Consider the following 18948-nt stretch of genomic DNA (forward strand, 5'->3'; position numbering starts at 1 on the left):
GATTTAAGAAACTTTGCTTTTAGGATTGTGGGGGGACTTCATAAGGATACATTTTTATTCAATCAACTTGAACAGTTCACTTGGTACTGCACCTTTCTATAATGATGCCCAATACAGTTATTAATGCTAAAGGGTGAAAGCAGTATTGATATGGCTACTTACATTGCCAAAATTGGTAGCCATGGGTGCAGTAATAGCAAAACACTACTAAATGTGGAGGAAAAAGTATTTAAGCAGATACCCACAGAGCCAACCTGGGGGACCTATATTCCCATCTCCTCTTGTCAGATGCTATCACCATCTTAGACCCTACCTCTGAGGAGAACAAATCATGCCTTGCATAATGCAACAATAAGACCGCAAATTGCTATTCAGAAGAGATTTTGTTCTTCATTTCCTTCTGACTAGAAAACATTCTATGTATCACAATGCAGTACCCGGGCTCTTCCCAGGGGAGGAGAAAGTCATGTATTCGGAATTTTCCGAAGGTGCATTAACTCGTTCAGGCCAAGTCGCCTCTGTACACATCCTTAGGTAGGCAGGTCTATAGTTCCATATCTCACTTAAGGGACTCCAAAACTTTAGAAAGTTCTGGAGACAAATCCAAATGAGAGTGATAATCCTGATTCAAGAGTTGGACAGCTGGATTCTAGGATAGGCTAATGAAAGGGGGATTATTTTGTCTGGAAACGAATAGAGCTATGGAGCTGAGAGAGGGAGGCTCCACTATTAAGATTCTTACCTGCAGTTCTCAATCTCCACGGAGGAATGGAGTCACAGTTTTCTGTCACGATTGGGTCAATCACTGAAGTCTTAGTCTTCTCCCAAATGAGAGTTAACTGATATACCACAGAGTAAATGGAGCTCTGGGGTCTTCATTTCATCAGCCCCTGACTTCACCACTACCCAGCAACCCCCAACCTTCCTTTCCACCCATTACAACACAGTAGTTAGCTCTTCTGCTCTCCCACAGAGGCTTGAAGGTTGGAATACTCCTTCTCCACTTGTCTGCTAAGTGACCGTGGGCAAATCACTTCTCTGTATCTGTTACCTTATCTGTAAAATGGGGATTGGGACTGTGAGCCCCAAGTAGGACAGGGACTGTGTCCAACCTGATTTGCTTGTAACCACCCCTGCACTTAGTACAGTGCCTGGCACATAGTAAATGCTTAAATACAATTATTATAATTATTATTTTTAATAAGAAGGGGAGAGAGACGGTAGGGGTTGTAGACAGCGGGTACTGGCTTAAGGCTGGAGCCTCAGTTTTGTGGTGAGAGGTTTTAAGCCGCAAGACAGGTTCCTGAGGAAGGCTCTGAAAAGATCTTAAGGGATTCAGACACTAGTGATGTTCTCCCCCTCCCCCTTTTTTATTAATAGGTCAATTTATATACTTCTGGGTGTTGTCATGATAGGAAAAAGCACTGGGTAATAGTCTTATTCATTCATTCATTCATTCATTCAATAGTATTTATTGAGCGCTTACTATGTGCAGAGCACTGTACTAAGCGCTTGGGATGAACAAGTCGGCAACAGATAGAGACGGTCCCTGCCGTTTGACGGGCTTACAGTCTAATCGGGGGAGACGGACAGACAAGAACAATGGCACTAAACAGCGTCAAGGGGAAGAACATCTCGTAAAAACAATGGCAACTAAATAGAATCAAGGCGATGTACAATTCATTAACAAAATAAATAGGGTAACGAAAATATATACAGTTGAGCGGACGAGTACAGTGCTGTGGGGATGGGAAGGGAGAGGTGGAGGAGCAGAGGGAAAAGGGGAAAATGAGGCTTTAGCTGCGAAGAGGTAAAGGGGGGATGGCAGAGGGAGTGGAGGGGGACGAGGAGCTCAGTCTGGGAACGCCTCTTGGAGGAGGTGAGTTTTAAGTAGGGTTTTGAAGAGGGGAAGAGAATCAGTTTGGCGGAGGTGAGGAGGGAGGGCGTTCCAGGACCGCGGGAGGACGTGGCCCGGGGGTCGACGGCGGGATGGGCGAGACCGAGGGACGGTGAGGAGGTGGGCGGCGGAGGAGCGGAGCGTGCGGGGTGGGCGGTAGAAAGAGAGAAGGGAGGAGAGGTAGGAAGGGGCAAGGTGATGGAGAGCCTTGAAGCCTAGAGTGAGGAGTTTTTGTTTGGAGCGGAGGTTGATAGGCAACCACTGGAGGTGTTTAAGAAGGGGAGTGACACGCCCAGATCGTTTCTTCAGGAAGATGAGCCGGGCAGCGGAGTGAAGAATAGACTGGAGCGGGGCGAGAGAGGAGGAAGGGAGATCAGAGAGAAGGCTGACACAGTAGTCTAGCCGGGATATAACGAGAGCCCTTAGCAGTAAGGTAGCCGTTTGGGTGGAGAGGAAAGGGCGGATCTTGGCGATATTGGAAAGGTGAAACCGGCAGGTCTCGGTAACGGATAGGATGTGTGGGGTGAACGAGAGAGACGAGTCAAAGATGACACCGAGATCGCGGGCCCGAGAGACGGGAAGGATGGTCGTGCCATCCACGGTGATAGGGAAGTCTGGGAGAGGACCGGGCTTGGAGGGAAGATGAGGAGCTCAGTCTTGCTCATGTTGAGTTTTAGGTGGCGGGCCGACATCCAGGTGGAGACGTCCCGGAGGCGGGAGGAGATGCGAGCCCGAAGGGAGGGGGAGAGGACAGGGGCGGAGATGTAGATCTGCGTGTCATCTGCGTAGAGATGGTAGTCAAAACCGTGAGAGCGGATGAGTTCACCGAGGGAGTGAGTGTAAATGGAGAACAGAAGAGGGCCAAGAACTGACCCTTGAGGAACTCCAACAGTTAAAGGATGGGAGGGGGAGGAGGCTCCAGCGAAGGAGACTGAGAATGATCGGCCAGAGAGGTAAGAGGAGAACCAGGAGAGGACAGAGTCCATGAAGCCAAGGTGAGATAAGGTATGGAGGAGGAGGGGATGGTCGACAGTGTCAAAGGCAGCAGAGAGGTCAAGGAGGATTAGAATGGAGTAGGAGCCATTGGATTTGGCAAGAAGGAGGTCACGGGTGACCTTAGAGAGAACAGTCTCGGTAGAGTGGAGGGGACGGAAGCCAGATCGGAGGGGGTCCAGCAGAGAATGGGAGTTAAGGAATTCTAAGCAGCGATTGTAGACGACTCGTTCTAGGATTTTGGAAAGGAAGGGTAGTAGGGAGATAGGGCGATAACTGGAGGGGGAAGTGGGGTCAAGAGCGGGTTTTTTTTAGGATGGGGGAGACGTGGGCATGTTTGAAGGCCGAGGGGAAGGAGCCATTGGAGATTGAGTGGTTAAAAATAGAAGTTAAGGAAGGGAGGAGGGCAGGGGCGATATTTTTTATAAGGTGAGCGGGAATGGGGTCCGAGGCGCAGGTGGAGGGGGTGGCACTTGCGAGGAGGGAGGAGATCTCCTCTGAGGATACTGCAGGGAAGGTTGGAAAAGTAGGGGAGAGGGTTGGTGGGGGGGAGGGGAGAGGGGGAAGGGTGACTTTGGGGAGCTCAGACCTGATTGTGTTGATTTTTGTGATGAAGTAGGTGGCCAGATCATTGGGGGTGAGAGATGGGGGAGGGGGAGGAACAGGGGGCCTAAGGAGAGAGTTAAAGGTCCGAAACAATTTATTGGGACCTGGCCACCACAAATTCCTCAGCACGTTGGCTAATGAGTAAGCTCCTTGGTCCGGCCTCTCCCCATTGGCCTGCCTTACCCACTCCAGGAAAATTCCTGGAGAGAAGAAATATCACAAGACCCTCCTCCCAACTCCAATCTGAAGGCTTTAAGAACAGATATCACCAGACTGAAGTGGTTCTCCTAGTGCTATGAAGAAAGTCCTGGCAGGGATTCTCCCACACCCTAATGTCACTCAGACCAGCTTTAACCATTGAGCAGAAGGAGCTTGCTGCCCTGAATTCTAGCTGGGGTCTTCCATGATTGAGTTGAGGAGAAGGGAGGTTGATGGAAGCATCTTCTCTGGCTTTCCTATCTCCTCATATCCCCACTGCCACTATCATAGTGGCTACTGCTGACCTAAAACTAGTCCCAGCAGGTCCAGGAAATGGAAGCCACACCTGGAGCAAATAATGATGGTATTTATTAAGGCTTAGTATGTGCCAAGGACTGTTCTAAGCCCTGGGATAGATACAAGGTGATCAGGTTCTCCCACGTGGGGCTCACAGTCTTAATCCCCATTTTACAGATGAGGTAACTGAGGCACACAGAAGTTAAGTGACTTGCCCAAAGTCACACAGCTGATAAGTGATGGAACTGGGATTAGAACTCATGAACTCTGACTCCCAAGTCCATGCTGTTTCCACTAAATCATGCTGCTTCTCTATGTTTATAAATGTTTATGAGACATTCACCAACAATTCATGAACTGAGGAACGTGGCCTAGTGGAAAGAGTATGGGCCTGGACCTGTATTCTAACCCCAGCTTTGCCACATACCTGTTGTATATCCTGTACATATGGATGTACATACCTGTATGTACATATGGATATACACACCTGTATATCCACTGGGCCCCTTCTTGCCCTGCCTTCTGGTGGTGTATATGCACCACCAGAAGGCAGGGCAAGAAGGGGCCCAGTGAATATAGCATGGGCCTGGGAATCAGAAGGATCTGGGTTTTCATTCTGGCTCCACCACTTGTCTGCTGTGTGACCTTGGGCAAGTCACTTCACTTCTCTGTGTCTCAGGTACCTCATCTGTGAAATGGGGATTACAACTGTGAGTCCCATGTGGGACAAGGACTGTGTCCAACCTGATTAGCTTGTATACCTCAGTGCTCAGTACAGTGCCTGGTACATAGTAAGCACTTAAACACCATTTAAAAAAAAGGTAGGAGGGGACAAACTGAGTTTGAGGATTCATGGACTTTCTCTGCATAAGTCCACCCGAGTTATCACCAGTCCCTGGTACGACTTCTTGGTTTTTGGGTACTGTTTCTGACCTGCCATTGAATCTTCAGTGTATTGAATATTCCAGTGTGGCCTAGTGGAAACAGCACAGGCCTGGAAGACAGTAGTCGTGGGTTCTAAACCTGGCTTTGCCACATGTCTGTGTGACCTTGGGCAAGTCATTTAACTTCTCTGTGCCTCAGTTACCTCATCTGTAAAATAGGGATTGAAACTGCGAGCCCCATTTGGGACAGGAACTGTGTCTGACCTGATTAGCCTGAATCTACTCCAACGCTTAGAACAGGGTTTGGCAAATAGTAAGTTTTTAACAAATACCACAATCATCATTCTTATTATATAATAATACTATGTGCCAAGCACTGTACTAAGCCCTGGAGTACTTGGGTTGGGCACAGTCCTTGTCCCATGGGGGATTTCAGTCTAAGTAGGGAGAGTAGGGTTTAATCCCCATTTATCAGTGAGGAAACTGAGGCCTAGAGATGTTTAGTGACTTGCCCAAGGTCACACAACAGGTATGTGGCAGAGCTGGGGTTAGAATACAGGTCCAGGCCCATTCTCTTTCCACTAGGCCGCATTCCTCAGTTCATGAATTGTTGGTGAATGTCTCATAAACATTTATAAACATAGAGAAGCAGCATGACTTAGTGGAAAGAGAATGGACTTGGGAGTCAGAGTTCATGAGTTCTAATCCCAGCTCCATCACTTATCAGCTGTGTGATTTTGGGCAAGTCACTTAACTTCTGTGTGCCTCAGTTACCTCATCTGTAAAATGGGGATTAAGACTGTGAGCCCCACGTGGGACAACCTGATCACCTTGCATCTATCCCAGCACTTAGAACAGTCCTTGGCACATAGTAAGCCTTAACAAATACCATTATTATCATTATTATTCTTAATAAACACTGCATAAACCCCCAAAGACAGAAATTTTGACTCATCTGAGGTTTTAGTGAGCCTGCCCTCTTCTAAAAATGTTTTTTCTAACATTTTCTGATTAAACCTATATCATTTGGCTGTTGGTTTTGGATTTACAGAACTGTTCTACTGTAACGTTCAGGCCAATTTGGCTTCCAAAATGTCACTTATATGCTGCATGGATTAACATATTTGGAGAATGAGAAATAAGATCAGCAATGGGAAATTCCAAATTGTCTCTATAAATTCTATTGTGATCATTTTCATCAGATCCTGTTAACAACAGCTGCTTCTTCCTTCCTCTCTTTGTACTCCAGAGAGGAGGGAAAAAAGATGTTTGAAAACCATTTGATCAAAATAGAATACCCTGGGTTCTACTGTCAAAGTTCAGTGAACGGTTCTAAAAAATTGCATGAGTTCATCTGCAAAATGAAGGCCAAAAACTTCTTTCCACAATCCTAGTTTTCTTTTTTCTTTTTCCAGTTCCTAATTAATCTCTCATCTTCACAACGTGGAGAATTTGTTGGTGGTGGCCATTAAGGCACATGCCAGCTGAGATGACACTGAGGATGTTGTGTAGTTGTGTTAAACTTGAGCTGAAGCCCTCTGTGTTTTTATTTGAAACTAGTGGTTCCCTTTGTTCTCCTTGCTCAGGGTCTGTTTCGCAGGGCACAGCTCCTTTCCTCAGGTGACGTCTGTTCAGTGGTGGATAAAGTAATGGGCTCTGTGCATCACTGACATGTTGCCATGCCAGGAACAGTAGTGCTTGACTTCCTGTGGGATTAAAGAGAGCCTGAATCTGAAAGATGATTCTGGTTATCTGCAGTTAATACAGTAAATCCTAGTGAGAATCCAAGCTAGATACAGGAAAGAGAATATAGGGAAAAATTGGTCTGGATCCTGTTAGTTGAATAACATATTTTGGGAACAGAGCTAGGCATTTTGGGTGGTTCATTTCATCTAGACCACTGTGATGCTGTTGTTTCTGAATTAATATTTTATTGCACTAAACAGAACCCTAGGTTCTTGAGAGAGCACTTCCCAGTGTGCACAATTTACCTTTCTTTATGTATACTTCTCTGCTGTATGCATCTGGCAGGATCTGACCCATTGGGAAACTTTAAGATGTTATATGGTTCTCTCTGGCATTTTCTTTCTCATTACAGATTATGGTAAGGTAAATAAAAAGTATTCACCTTAGTGACTTGATTTATGGACCTGATTTTCTCTTTTGAAAACGCAACAACAGGTTGACGCCTCATCACCGTCTATGGGGAAAGAAATAAATCATCAAATTACATAGCAATTGACAAACCAATTTTGGGAAAAAATAACCTAGGACAGACATTTCTTTGCTTTGTAGGATGTCCACATAAATAAATGGGTCCACGCAAATTCTTTCCCCTTGCGTTGTAGTAGAGGTGGTTTTTTGTTAAGGTTTTTTTCAATAGTTTTAATAAAATAGATTCACCTGGTCTCTCTCCTGTCGAAATCATATGCAGTGATGCTGATGCTCTTTCCAGGATAGGGTGTGGGCCAACGTTGCACAAAGCTTAAACTGCATTATTGCGATGGTGGACAGACTGCTGGATAAAGACAGCAGAAACAGCAGCAGCAGCTGCAGAAACAGCAACAGCAACATTGAAGAAACTGAAAAAGACCCTCCACCCTCAGATCCCATCGCGGCTCCCACAAGTGGTAAGGAACCGTTTTTTCCCCCCATCATTGACTGAGTAAATAAAATGAAAAAGTCACGATAAAATGAGATAGAAAAAGGAGTCAATAGCGACTCTGATGAATGTGCTGATAGCATGCTTTTGCACAGCTCTGGCCTTGGATGATGGAAGGCCATTTATCAAATTGCATCTTAGTTGTGCTCTCACAACTGCTTGCAGTGCTCATTTTTCTCGGTGCCTCATAAAAACCTTCTTGAAAGAAAAGTGGTGTTTTTCTTTAAGGTATCTGACATAGTGTAATCCTCTTTAGACATCCTCTAAAAATAATATTAGCAAGAACAAAAAGAATATGTATTAACCCATAGCGACCTTAAACGAAACTGTTACAAGCTGGTTCAAATTGGCTCTTGCACGGGGGCCAGAATTAAAGGAATGCTTTTCTAGTAGTTGTGTGAAATAGTTGTGAATAAGTCCACAGTACCTCAAGAAGAATAGTTTTTTGGGGGTCCATGGGTGCAGGCCCTCACGCCTAGAAATATTAAATGTAAGATCAAAAGGTGGCAAAATGTTAGACTATTCCACATAGGGGTCAATGGTCAAATAGACAAATTTTCAGATTCGATGAAAGCAGACTCAGGACTCTTAACTGTACTGGACACCGTAGTTATCCCTCAGCTCTCTTACTATCCATAGGATGGGAGGAAGGGAGGGCTAAAAATGACTACATGTGGACAAAGTCCAGGGCTGCAAGGTGGCGAAGAAAACTTGGGTCCATTTCTAAATCAGCAGGGGATCCTGGTCAAACCAGTCACAAGTCAGACCTAAGGATCAACTCATTCCTCTCCAGCCCCAGAGTTCAAAATACAAAGAAAATACCCCAGGCTATTTTTCACACTTTTCTCACCTGAGTCTCTGGCTGCAGGAGGTTGGGGAAGTCTGCCCCTTTGGGAACCTGGACTGATCCCCAGGGAACCCCACAGGGATCCATCCCCAATCAGAAGTGGGTCCTGGATATGCCATGTTTCTAAGTAATTTGAAAAACAGGCTGTCCAAGGTAAGTCAGTGAGTCATTCATATATATTGAGTCCTTTCTGCGTGCAGAGCACTGTACTAAGTGCTTGGGAGGGTACAATATAACAGATACATTACCTGCCCACAGTGAGCTTGCAGTGTAGAGGTGGGGTTTGATTTGGTCCTGTTTTTTGGAGTCACCAGTCTTTTCTGAATATGGATGAGGATGATAATGAGGATGACTAGACAGACATTTCATTTTGATACATTGGGCCTGTAGGGTGCTCTTTACCCCGGAAGAAGTTCACAAATTCTGTACTCAGTGCCAGTGTCCCCGTTTAACTGACAAATGGAACTGAATGTGCAATAGAGGAGGAGCCACCATTTATCTCTCATCAGTGGTAATTCTAATTTTTAGGGTGCTTTTGAAATGGATATGAATGCAAGTAAATAACTGTTTTCCCAGTTTGCATTCCTCATTTGGGGGACTTGACTCTATTGGGAGTTTTGTAATCTTACTACAGATTTAAACAATATTAGAAAAATGACACTTGCTTACTCTCTTGTTCTAGGCTACATCAAATCAAAATAGGAATTTGCCTAACCCTACCTAACCCTCTACATTTAATTTCATATCCTTACATTATACGAAGAATTGTTCTGGTTCATGTAACGAAAAGCAAACCACTTGAGAAATGCCATCATAAATCAGAAAATTTCCTTTTATTTCTTTCTCCCAACAACTGTTTGTCATTATAGGGATGCTAATTGTTTGTTCTTTAAGCCAAGGGAAGATGTTCCCCTCCAGAGTTACGTTTTTGATTGATCAGACTCAGGGCAATGACACTCCATCTCTTGCTCAGTTTGTTAAATTAGTTCTTAAGATAAAAGAAGCCATGCTTAGAGAAATATGGCTTTCTTATTGCTCCTGGCACAAAAATCAAATGACACGTCTGCTAATTCAGCTGTATTCTACTCTCCCAGGAGCTTAGAGTGCTCTGCTCATAGTAAGCGCTCAATAAATACCATTGATTGAGACCCAGAGTGGGGAGGCATGCCAGAATCCCGAGCACGTCCAGGATTCTCTAGTGGCACGCTTTTTCCGTCGCCTCTCCAGGTAGAGCAGCCAGGTCCCCAGGTTGGAAGCCCACTGGAGGGCAGGCCAAGTGAACCGTGCCCAGGGGCTGTGAGTAGGACAGGCCATGGCTGGTTGGCTGGGGAGATGAAGGGGAGCACAGCCACCTACTTGCCAGTCCTAGAGGTGAAAGAAGAGGACTAGTAAGCAAGGTCTCGGCCTCTGTTCGATGACTAACTTGGCCTATAGTCCACACCTGGATGGGTTCTTCCAGACAGAAATTTGGAGACGTTTCCTGGCAAGCGGCAGTCGCTGGAGACTGTTGTTGCCATGAGATGCAAAGAGCGAAGGAAGCAGGTGCCTCTGTTGGCAAGGTGACCCTCACTGGGCATGGTCTCAGGGTCCACCGTTAGCTGCTTCAGCCTGTTGGGTTTCACTGGAGCAACCCGACGGCGGGCCCCCTCATCTCCTTCCCTAAAGATGTTGGCCACTTCTCTTCCTACTACCCTGACCTGTACACTCCCTGATCCTTCACCCTCCCATTCCCTCATCCTTCTGCACAAGTATGGGCCACTCGGCTTAACAATTGACTGCCAAGATTGTTCCTGTCAACAGGCCAGAGCCACAGTGAGTGATGAGTGTTCTGCCTCATAAGAGGAATTGACTGGGGAGAAAACATGCTACATCCGGGCGCCCTTAAGGGAAGGTTTTGGTGGGGGGCTTGAACAGTGGCAGCAATTTGTCTGGCTAGGAGCCACACTGCTTGTATGTAGGGACCCTCCTTGAATCTCCATCATGAAACATCAAGTTGATTTAGTCAATCAGTGGTATTGATTAAGTTCTTACTATGTGCAGAGCACTGTACTAAGGCACTTGGGAGAGTACAGTTCAGCAGAATTAGCAGATATGTTCCCTTCCCATAATGAGCTTACAGTCTCAATGCATGATTGCACCCCAAGCTAATTCCAAGAAACTTGGTCATATCTTTGACTGCTACATTCGCTCCTTTCCTCTTTCCCTCCCTTCCTCCTTCCCTCTCTTCCTCCTTCCCTTCATTCTCTCTCTCTCTCTTTCTCCCTCCCCCTTCCTCTTCCTCTATCACTCTCTCTCCTTCCTGTCTCTCTCACTGTCTCCCTTCCTCTCCCTCACTCTCTCATTCTCCCTTCCTCTCTCGCTCTCCCTCTCTCTCAAGTCAAATATGCAGTCTTTCATACTCAGCAAGAGATAATTACAGGGAAGCTTTGCTTACTTATTACAGAAAATATGATTCAGAGAAACAGGAAGCAATAGCACGTTTTCGTGTTTTGAGCTAGTAACAAGGATCCATATGGTAATGCTTCAGTTTCTGATCCAGTCACAGAGGCTATATTTGAGTAGGAAACAAAGCAAAGCACTTGATTATTTGCAGCAGTATCGCAATGTGGTAACTGGTTCACCTTCCTTTTTGAACACTTTTTTCTGCTGTGTTCTTGCTCCATGAAGATTAACATGAGGGAGCAAGAGAAGGTGGTAGATTGAGAGGTAAACCTACGGAAAGAAATGGGCTAAGGACAGGCCATTCATGGAGCAGGGATGTGGAAAGACATTTAGAGGTACATTTCCAACCCTGCCTTGGTGCTCACCCTTCGTCTTCCCAGACCGATGATCCTATTGGATTCCACATGATCAGTGACCAAGGGTGGCCCAAATGGCAGCTGCTGTGCAATTAAACACCCCTCTAGACTGTAAACTCATTGTGGGTAGGAAATAAATATGCTAATTTCTCTTGTATCATCCTCCCCCAAGATCTCAGAGCAGTGTTCTACACATAGTAAGCACTCAATAAATGCCATTGATTGACTGAAGACAGGCTGCAACATCTGCTATTTGCTTTTTGGGGTTGATATGCAGACCGTCTTCTCCAGAGAAAGTGCTCACACTTCAGCAGAGAGTGGTGCTCCGCTTAAGACGCTTTACTTGTTCACTGACAAGTATGGTGGAGGTCATCCACTTGATCATGTTGAAGAGGGCTTTCATAGGGTCAGTAGTAGTCTTATTTGCTATTGTCTTAATGAGATGTTCATCCCCTTGATTCTATTTATTGCTATTGTTCTTGTCTGTCCGGCTCCCCCGATTAGACTGTAAGCCCGTCATAGGGCAGGGACTGTCCCTATCTGTTACCGATTTGTTCATTCCAAGCGCTTAGTGCAGTAGTAAGCACTCAATAAATACTATGGAATGAATGAATAGTCTTCAGTTCAGAAAATGGACAGAATCAATCATCATGCAGCCCTGGAGTATTTGCCCCAAATAGGTTTAGTTTACAAATTTTCCCAACAATTCTTATACCTACTCAGAGACAGCGCTGTTGACCTGCAGTGTACAAAAGAGCTATGTATCTTGGATCCTAGTATAGAAATAATGTTTACATTTTGGTTTCTCAAATATTTAACCCTTGGCTTCTTTTCCTCCTGGCATTCATTCTCTAAGTCCTCCTTTCACTCCGAGGGGGGAAAAAAAGCTAGTCAAGAGGGATGTGGGTTTTCTTGTTTTCTTTTCAGGGGGAGGGTATTTCTTAAAATGTCTATCCCTTACTGTATTTCTTATTAAAAGAATCTCTCTGAGCCCATCACCTCCTGACACGTCCTCCGTACCAAAATGGTGATATAATCATTTTCTTGATAACTGACGGTGGTTCCGTAACTGCTGGATAACAGTCATTCCATGATTAGGCATGAAGCAGATTGGAGATGCAAGGAGATTCTCTCTGCACATTTCTTCAATAATAACACCTTGATATGGAAAAATACTGTTGATGTGATATTGCTTTTTAATTTAATAATCTCAGGTTCAATTAACAGTAATAATAATGATAGTAATAATTGTGGTATTTGTTAAGCGCTTACTGTGTGACAAGCACTGTGCTAGGTGCTGGGGTAGATGCAAGATAATCGGGTGCCACGTGGGGCTCACAGTCTAAGTGGGAAGGAGAAGAGGTGTTGAATCCCTGTTGTGCAGATATGGGAAGAGGCCCAGAGAAGTTAAGTGACTTGCCCAAGGTCACACAGCAGGTAAGTGTCGGATGCGGGATTTGAACCCAGGTCCTCTAACTTCAGGCTTGTGTTCTTTCCACTAGGCCACACTGCTTCTCTAATGATGCTTTTAGTGACATGTGGAAGTCTTTCTCTTAGACTGTAAGTTTGTTATAGTCAGGGAACGTGTCTGCTAATTCTGCTGAATTGTCAGTGTGGCGTAGTGGATAGAGCATGGGCCTGGGAGTCAGGAGGACCTGGGTTCTAATCCTGGCTCTGCCACTTGTCTGCTGTGTGACTTAGGGCAAGTCACTCAACTTCTCTGTGCCTCAGTTACCTCATCTGTAAAATGGGGATTACGACTTCGAACCCTATGCGGGGCAGGGACAGTGTCCAAACTAATTAACTTGTATCTATCACAGTACTTAGTACAGTTCCTGGCAATAGTAAGGGCTTAACAAATACCACAATTATTACTGTTATTATCACTCTCCCAAGCATTTAATACAGTGCCCTGCACATAGTAAGTGCTCAGTCAATACCATTGATTGATTGATTGAGGCTGTCCCTTTCTAAACTCTCTTTGTTACACAGGAGCCTTTGATAGAAGTTCCTGATTCTTCATTTTTTGAATGTGTATAGGGCACTCACAACCCCGGAACCAGGATATTATTCGGTAATTAAAGCACAGAGAGGCCAAAAAGCAGGCTTGATCATTCCAGCATCACTCTGTCTCCCCAACACCAGCCAGATCCAGGTTCAGAGCCATCCCAGCTCTTGGGAATAGACTTGGGTCTGGCCACTCTGACTGGCTTCTGTCGAGGCTGGTCAAGGATGTTTGGCACGGGTACTGGCTGGTTAAGATCAACAGATTAGCACCAGTGCTTTTCCCTGCAGAATAAGGGATTTTTTCATTTGGATCCAAATTTGAACAGTTTAAACAAAGTTTACTGGGTAAAAGAAAAGGCTGCCTTTGTTCTTCTAATGATTTTGCCCAGTAAGATAAGGTGCTCATTTGGCAGGGAATGTGCCTATCAACTCTGTTAAATTGTACTCTCCCAAGTGCTTAGTACAGTGCTCTGCACACAGTAAGCGCTCAATAAATATGATTGCTGGAGAACGCCAAAGCTCAGTAGTTTCTCTTTGATTGTTCACTTGGGAAGTGGGTCAGAGGTGCCTCAGTTTATTATTTCTGCAAGGCTGCGTGCTTTTTCCCTTCTTCGGCTGAAAACATTTGCCCCCTCAATGTTGCCGATGTATAGAAAGTCAGGTGGGATATTGCCCTGACAAGGGGAGAAGAAGAGAGGAGATGAGCTGAGTGTGGGAGGTGATTACAACCTGGAAATGAATTGTATGTACTCCATCTTAATTTGCTTAGCCAGGAACGGTGTGATGGTTTCCAATTAGCCTTGCTTGTAAAGTCCCAACCATTTCACGCGTTTCGGTGACCTTCTGCAGTCCTGAATTCCTCACTGTCGTCTGAGTTTCAGTTATAATGCCCCTTTCAGGGATTCAGATTTATTATTGTTTAGTTTCAGGAAATTATCTCCTCCCCATTGTTTATCTTGGTTTGGGGAACAAGGTCTGGTGAAGCAGTGTGGCCTAATGGATAGAGCGGAGCCTGAAAACCAGAAGGATCTGGTTTCTAATCCTGACTCTGCCACTTTTCTGCTGTGCCATCTTGGGCAAGTCACTTTGCTTCTCTGTTCCCTCATCTGTAAAATGGGGATTAGGACCGTGAGCCCCATGTGGGACATGGACTGTGACCAACCCGATTATCTTACATCTAACCCAGCGCTTAGAACAGTGCCTGGCTCATAATAAGTGCTTACTACTACTAATAATAATAATGTTGGTATTTGTTAAGCGCTTACTATGTGTAGAGCACTGTTGTAAGTGCTGGGGTAGATACAGGGTAATCACGTTGTCCCTCATGAGACTCACAGTCTTAATCCCCATTTTACAGATGAGGTAACTGAGGCCCAGAGAAGTTAAGTGACTTGCCCACGGTCACACAGCTGACAAGTGGCAGAGCGGGGATTCGAACCCCTGACCTCTGACTCCCAAGCCCATGTTCTTTCCACTGAGCCACGCTGCTTAACAAATACCATTCTTCTTATTATTATGATTATTATTATTCCCAGTGTACCCTTCCTGATTTTGAAAGCTTCGTTCAAGTCTCTTCAAATTTCCATTTCAAATTCATCAAGCCCCTCATGTCTAGTAATATTTTTATGGACAGGCTTCTTGAGGATTGAGATTAGTTTTTTTGATGCAGTGGCAAACTCTCTCCATCAAGCCTTTTCCTATTAAACAAAAGGAAGTGCAGGCTCATAAGCCCCAAACAGAAGAGTCTCCCATGTGTGTATGTATTATTCTTTCTCTAGTATTTATTGGGCCCCTTCTATGTGCACTGGGGAAAGGTACAAGGATAAATAACATTTCAGACATGGTTCCTAACCCTTGAGGGGCTCACCATCTAACAATAAGTGCGAGAGGGGAAGATTTGGCCACAGTACATAAGATAAGGAAAGATTTAAATGATTTTAAAAAGCAGCATAAAATAAGAAAACAAGGATAGCAGTATGAATTATGTTGCTAAACATCCACTGATTCAGTCTCCCTTTAGTTATAAACTCATGTAGGATTTTGCAGTCTTATCTCCTCTAAATGATCAATTTCCTATACTATCCATGCTGCATCTAAAAATTCAATGAAAATGATGGCACAAGTAAGTCCGTGGCTTGGACTTAACATCAATTCCAAGAATCTTTGAAATTTTGATATCAGAAATTTGCATGTCTGTTTAAAAAAAAAACTAAGCCATTAATTTCTGGGGCTCCCCTTTAAAGTCCCAAGTAGCTGGATATGATTGAATATACTCTATTGGTAGAATTTTGCAATTATCACTAATGTTTAATGATTCATTCCCTCCCTAGGGTGTTAGAGGATTGAATAGACAGCTACGATGCTGACCCGTGTATTTATGATTTCTCACCTAAATTGCTGCATTAGCGTCCTCGATGACCTCCCTGCCTCCTGGCTCTCCCCACTCCAGGCCATACTTTATTCTGCTCCCTGGATCATTTTTTTGAAAAGTAGTTCAGTCCCTATCTCCCTGTTCCTCAAAAAAACCCCACCTCTGTATCAAACAGAAACTACTTACCATCATTCACTCAATCGAATTTATTGAGTGCTTACTGTGTGCAGACTGTACTAAGCACTTGGAAAATAGTTTCCATGCACTCAATCAGCATTCTCCCTCCTACCTTACCTCCCTGATCTAATTCAACCCAGTCCTCCCACTTTGCTCCTTTAACCCTAACCTGTACTAAGCACTACCTGTAGACACTGTAACCTTTTCTCTGAAGCTCAATCTCATCTACCCAGTCGCCAACACTTTGAGACAGTGAGCCCCATGTGGGACAGAGATTGTGTCCAACCTGATTTGCTTGTATCCACTCCAACGCTTAGTATGATGCCCGGCACATAGTAAGTGCTTAACGAATGCCATTATTATTATTATTATCACTATTTTGCCCCTGGAACTCCTTCCCCCTTCACAGCCATCAGTCCATCAGTCTCCCCACCTTCAAAGCCCTCTTGAAAATCACATTTTCTCCAATAAGCCCATATTTCCCCTATTTACTCTCCCCTCTGTGTCACCTATGGCTATGCACCCTTTAAGCACACTGATACTCATCCAAGCCTCGTGACACTTCTGTACATTTGTTATACTTTACTATTTCCCCTTCTGTATTTTTTCTTTTATTATCTGTCTCACCCAATCGACTGAAATATCCTTGTGGTCAAGGATCATGTTTTTTTGTTTGGTTTTGGTTTTTTAAGTGGTATTTGTTAAACGCTTACTCTGTGGCAGACATTGTACTAAGTGCTGGGGTAGATACAGGATAATCAGGTTGGACGTAGTCCATGTCCCAAGTGGAGCTCACAGTCTTAATCCCCATTTTACAGTTGAGGTAACTGAGGCACAGTGAAGTGACTTGCCCCAGGTCACACAGCAGACAAGTGTTGGAATCAGGATTAGAACCCAGGTCCTGGGGTCTCCCAGGTTTGTGCTGTATCCACTGGGCCACCCTGCTTCTCTACCAGCCTTACCAACTCCTATCTACCAACTCTGTGCGTCATATTTTTCCAGGTTTTTAGTACCTAGCTGTGCATGCAGTAAGCACTCAAATGACAATGATTGATTAGATCGCAAGTCAGGAAACTTTGAGTTGTATTCCATTTTTGATCACTGGCTGATTAGACATTGATGTTTTTCAGGCACATCAGTGAAGATACTTCAGATTATCTCACCATCAGATATGATGTTTCAAATATAGAAATGGCTATAGATGCAGAGCCGTCTCTTTCCTTCCCCCCCCAGGAGCACTTACGTACATATCTTTAAAATACATTGCTTCCCCGACCTGTGATTTCTTTATTAGTGTCTGCCTTCCCTGCTAGATTGTGAGCTTCTTGAGAGCATCATCCATCGATTCTGCTTTTGCTCTTCCAAGAACTTAATAGAGTGTTCTAAGAAGAGTAAACACTCAATAAGAAGTTTTGATTAATTCATCTATGTGTGTTTAGTGTTTTTCAGGATGCTTTGGAACACATAATCTAGCTTTAGTTCCTTATTGTCCTCTCCCGAAAAATCAGGTAACTACAACCCTCAGCAGTCCTGAACCGGATTCATCTAGTCCAGTCATCTGTTTCCAAAGGTTGCTTGGAGGAACAATGGGATGACTGTTCTCTTCAAAATCCCACTTCTCACTTTGCCCCCCTACTAACCCGCTGAAGGAAAAACATTGATCAAACATGCTGAGGTGTTATGGAGCTAATGAAAGAACCCATTAGCAGTGCATCTTGAGCATTTCAATAGGACCGTTCTCCAAAATTGAGACGGAGTTGTAGGGAGAAATCGTTTTGCTGTCCCTTAGTTGAAGTTTAACTCTTATTTTCTGACAAGGAACACGAGGACCCAAAGGCCCAGAAGACTTTCACGCTCTGTTTTAGAGGTGGGGAGGGAATGCCAATCTTCCATTCACTATCTCTTTTGGTAAGCTCTACTAGACTCCATTGCAGGAGCCAGTAAATGACAGACTGACTGGGCAACAGAGACTCGGCTCAGGTTGATTCCAGGAAATTTTTATCAAAGCCTGGGAGAAGTCCGGGTAAGTCAGAAGCATTTTATATTTTCTCCCAGTAAAGCCTCTGTTTATTGGACTCAGGGTTAAAGACTTTCAGGAAGTTTTTCAGACAGCCACTACATCAGCCCTTCATATTTTTGTCACGTAAAAGGGCCTAGGCCTAGAAATAGAGCTTTCTCTGCAACATACCCCCAGCACAGTCCATCGGTAGCCTTCCAGTTTGTTGTTTCCTAATAGTAAGTGGGAGATGATGTTAAATGGATTTGCAAAAATAATAATCTATATAGCGGAATAGCTTAGACTTTGTCTTTAGCCTTAGCTACTCACCTATGAGGTTATTTTATCCAGAGAACAAATTGGGTTTCGGGTGCACGGTGAAATGAAGTGGATAGAGAAGCAGAGGTGAAGGGGATAAAGCAGAGAATTCCAGGCTGACACCCGCTGGGGCCAATTGCTCGAACGCATTTAAGAAGAAACTAAAAACCAAAGTCTTTTGCTATTCCTGTGTGAGTGGGCTGAAATGTTTATTGGAGCAAAAAGGTCGTTTGTGAGTAAACTTCACCTTTTCTTTTGGTCTGTCATTCCCCATTGTGTTCATTCCAGAGTCTGGAATCCACAATGAGTGAATAATATAGCGAGGGAGCCATGTTGTGGTCAGTCTTGATGCCAAATACTTTCTGTGTATACTGCAACCTATAACGGGTGATTTATTTTTCAGTAAAACCTGCTCATGTTCACTTTCCCCACAGGAGGTTTTTCTACCAAATTTTTTATCCCTTAAGCCTGTAATTTTCCCATTTGGGATTAATGTTTGCTCCTTGCAGTCATTTATTTTTTTACCTAAGGCAGTATCACCTTAAAATGGGTTTCTACGAGGATCAGGAGGGGATTTTAATTGGGTGTCCGTTCTTAGCATCGAGAACGGAGACGACGCTTTCGGGTCTCAAAAAACGATTCAAACTCGGCCTCGGTGAGTTTTCAACTTCCTCAGGTCTTGATTTCGTTTCAGTGCGTTTCCAATCCTAAGCCTCTAGGTCAGTGACATGGGCCCCTCTGGAAATGTCTGCCGCAGAGCTCAAGCATTCAGTGGACATAGATACTTCTTTCTTTGGGGAGGCAGCGTGGCTCAGTGGAAAAGAGCCTGGGCTTCGGAGTCAGAGGTCATGAGTTCGACTCCCGGCTCTGCCACTTGTCAGCTGTGTGTCTGTGGGC

At 44.5% G+C, this 18948-nt stretch overlaps 1 protein-coding gene across 5 annotated transcripts in view; it reads left to right on the forward strand.

The window, feature by feature from the left end:
* Positions 1–18948, forward strand: part of INPP4B (inositol polyphosphate-4-phosphatase type II B) — a 463330-nt gene that overhangs the window by 375334 nt on the left and 69048 nt on the right. For all 5 annotated transcript variants that reach the window (XM_007668427.4, XM_039913682.1, XM_029076612.2 and 2 more), the window contains exon 18: positions 7331–7505. In XM_007668427.4, the coding sequence (XP_007666617.2) occupies positions 7331–7505 (175 nt within the window). The remainder of the gene's footprint in view (positions 1–7330; positions 7506–18948) is intronic.

The sequence above is a fragment of the Ornithorhynchus anatinus genome, chromosome 12 (assembly GCF_004115215.2).
Source record: "Ornithorhynchus anatinus isolate Pmale09 chromosome 12, mOrnAna1.pri.v4, whole genome shotgun sequence".
In the NCBI taxonomy this organism is placed as follows: Eukaryota; Metazoa; Chordata; class Mammalia; order Monotremata; family Ornithorhynchidae; genus Ornithorhynchus; species Ornithorhynchus anatinus.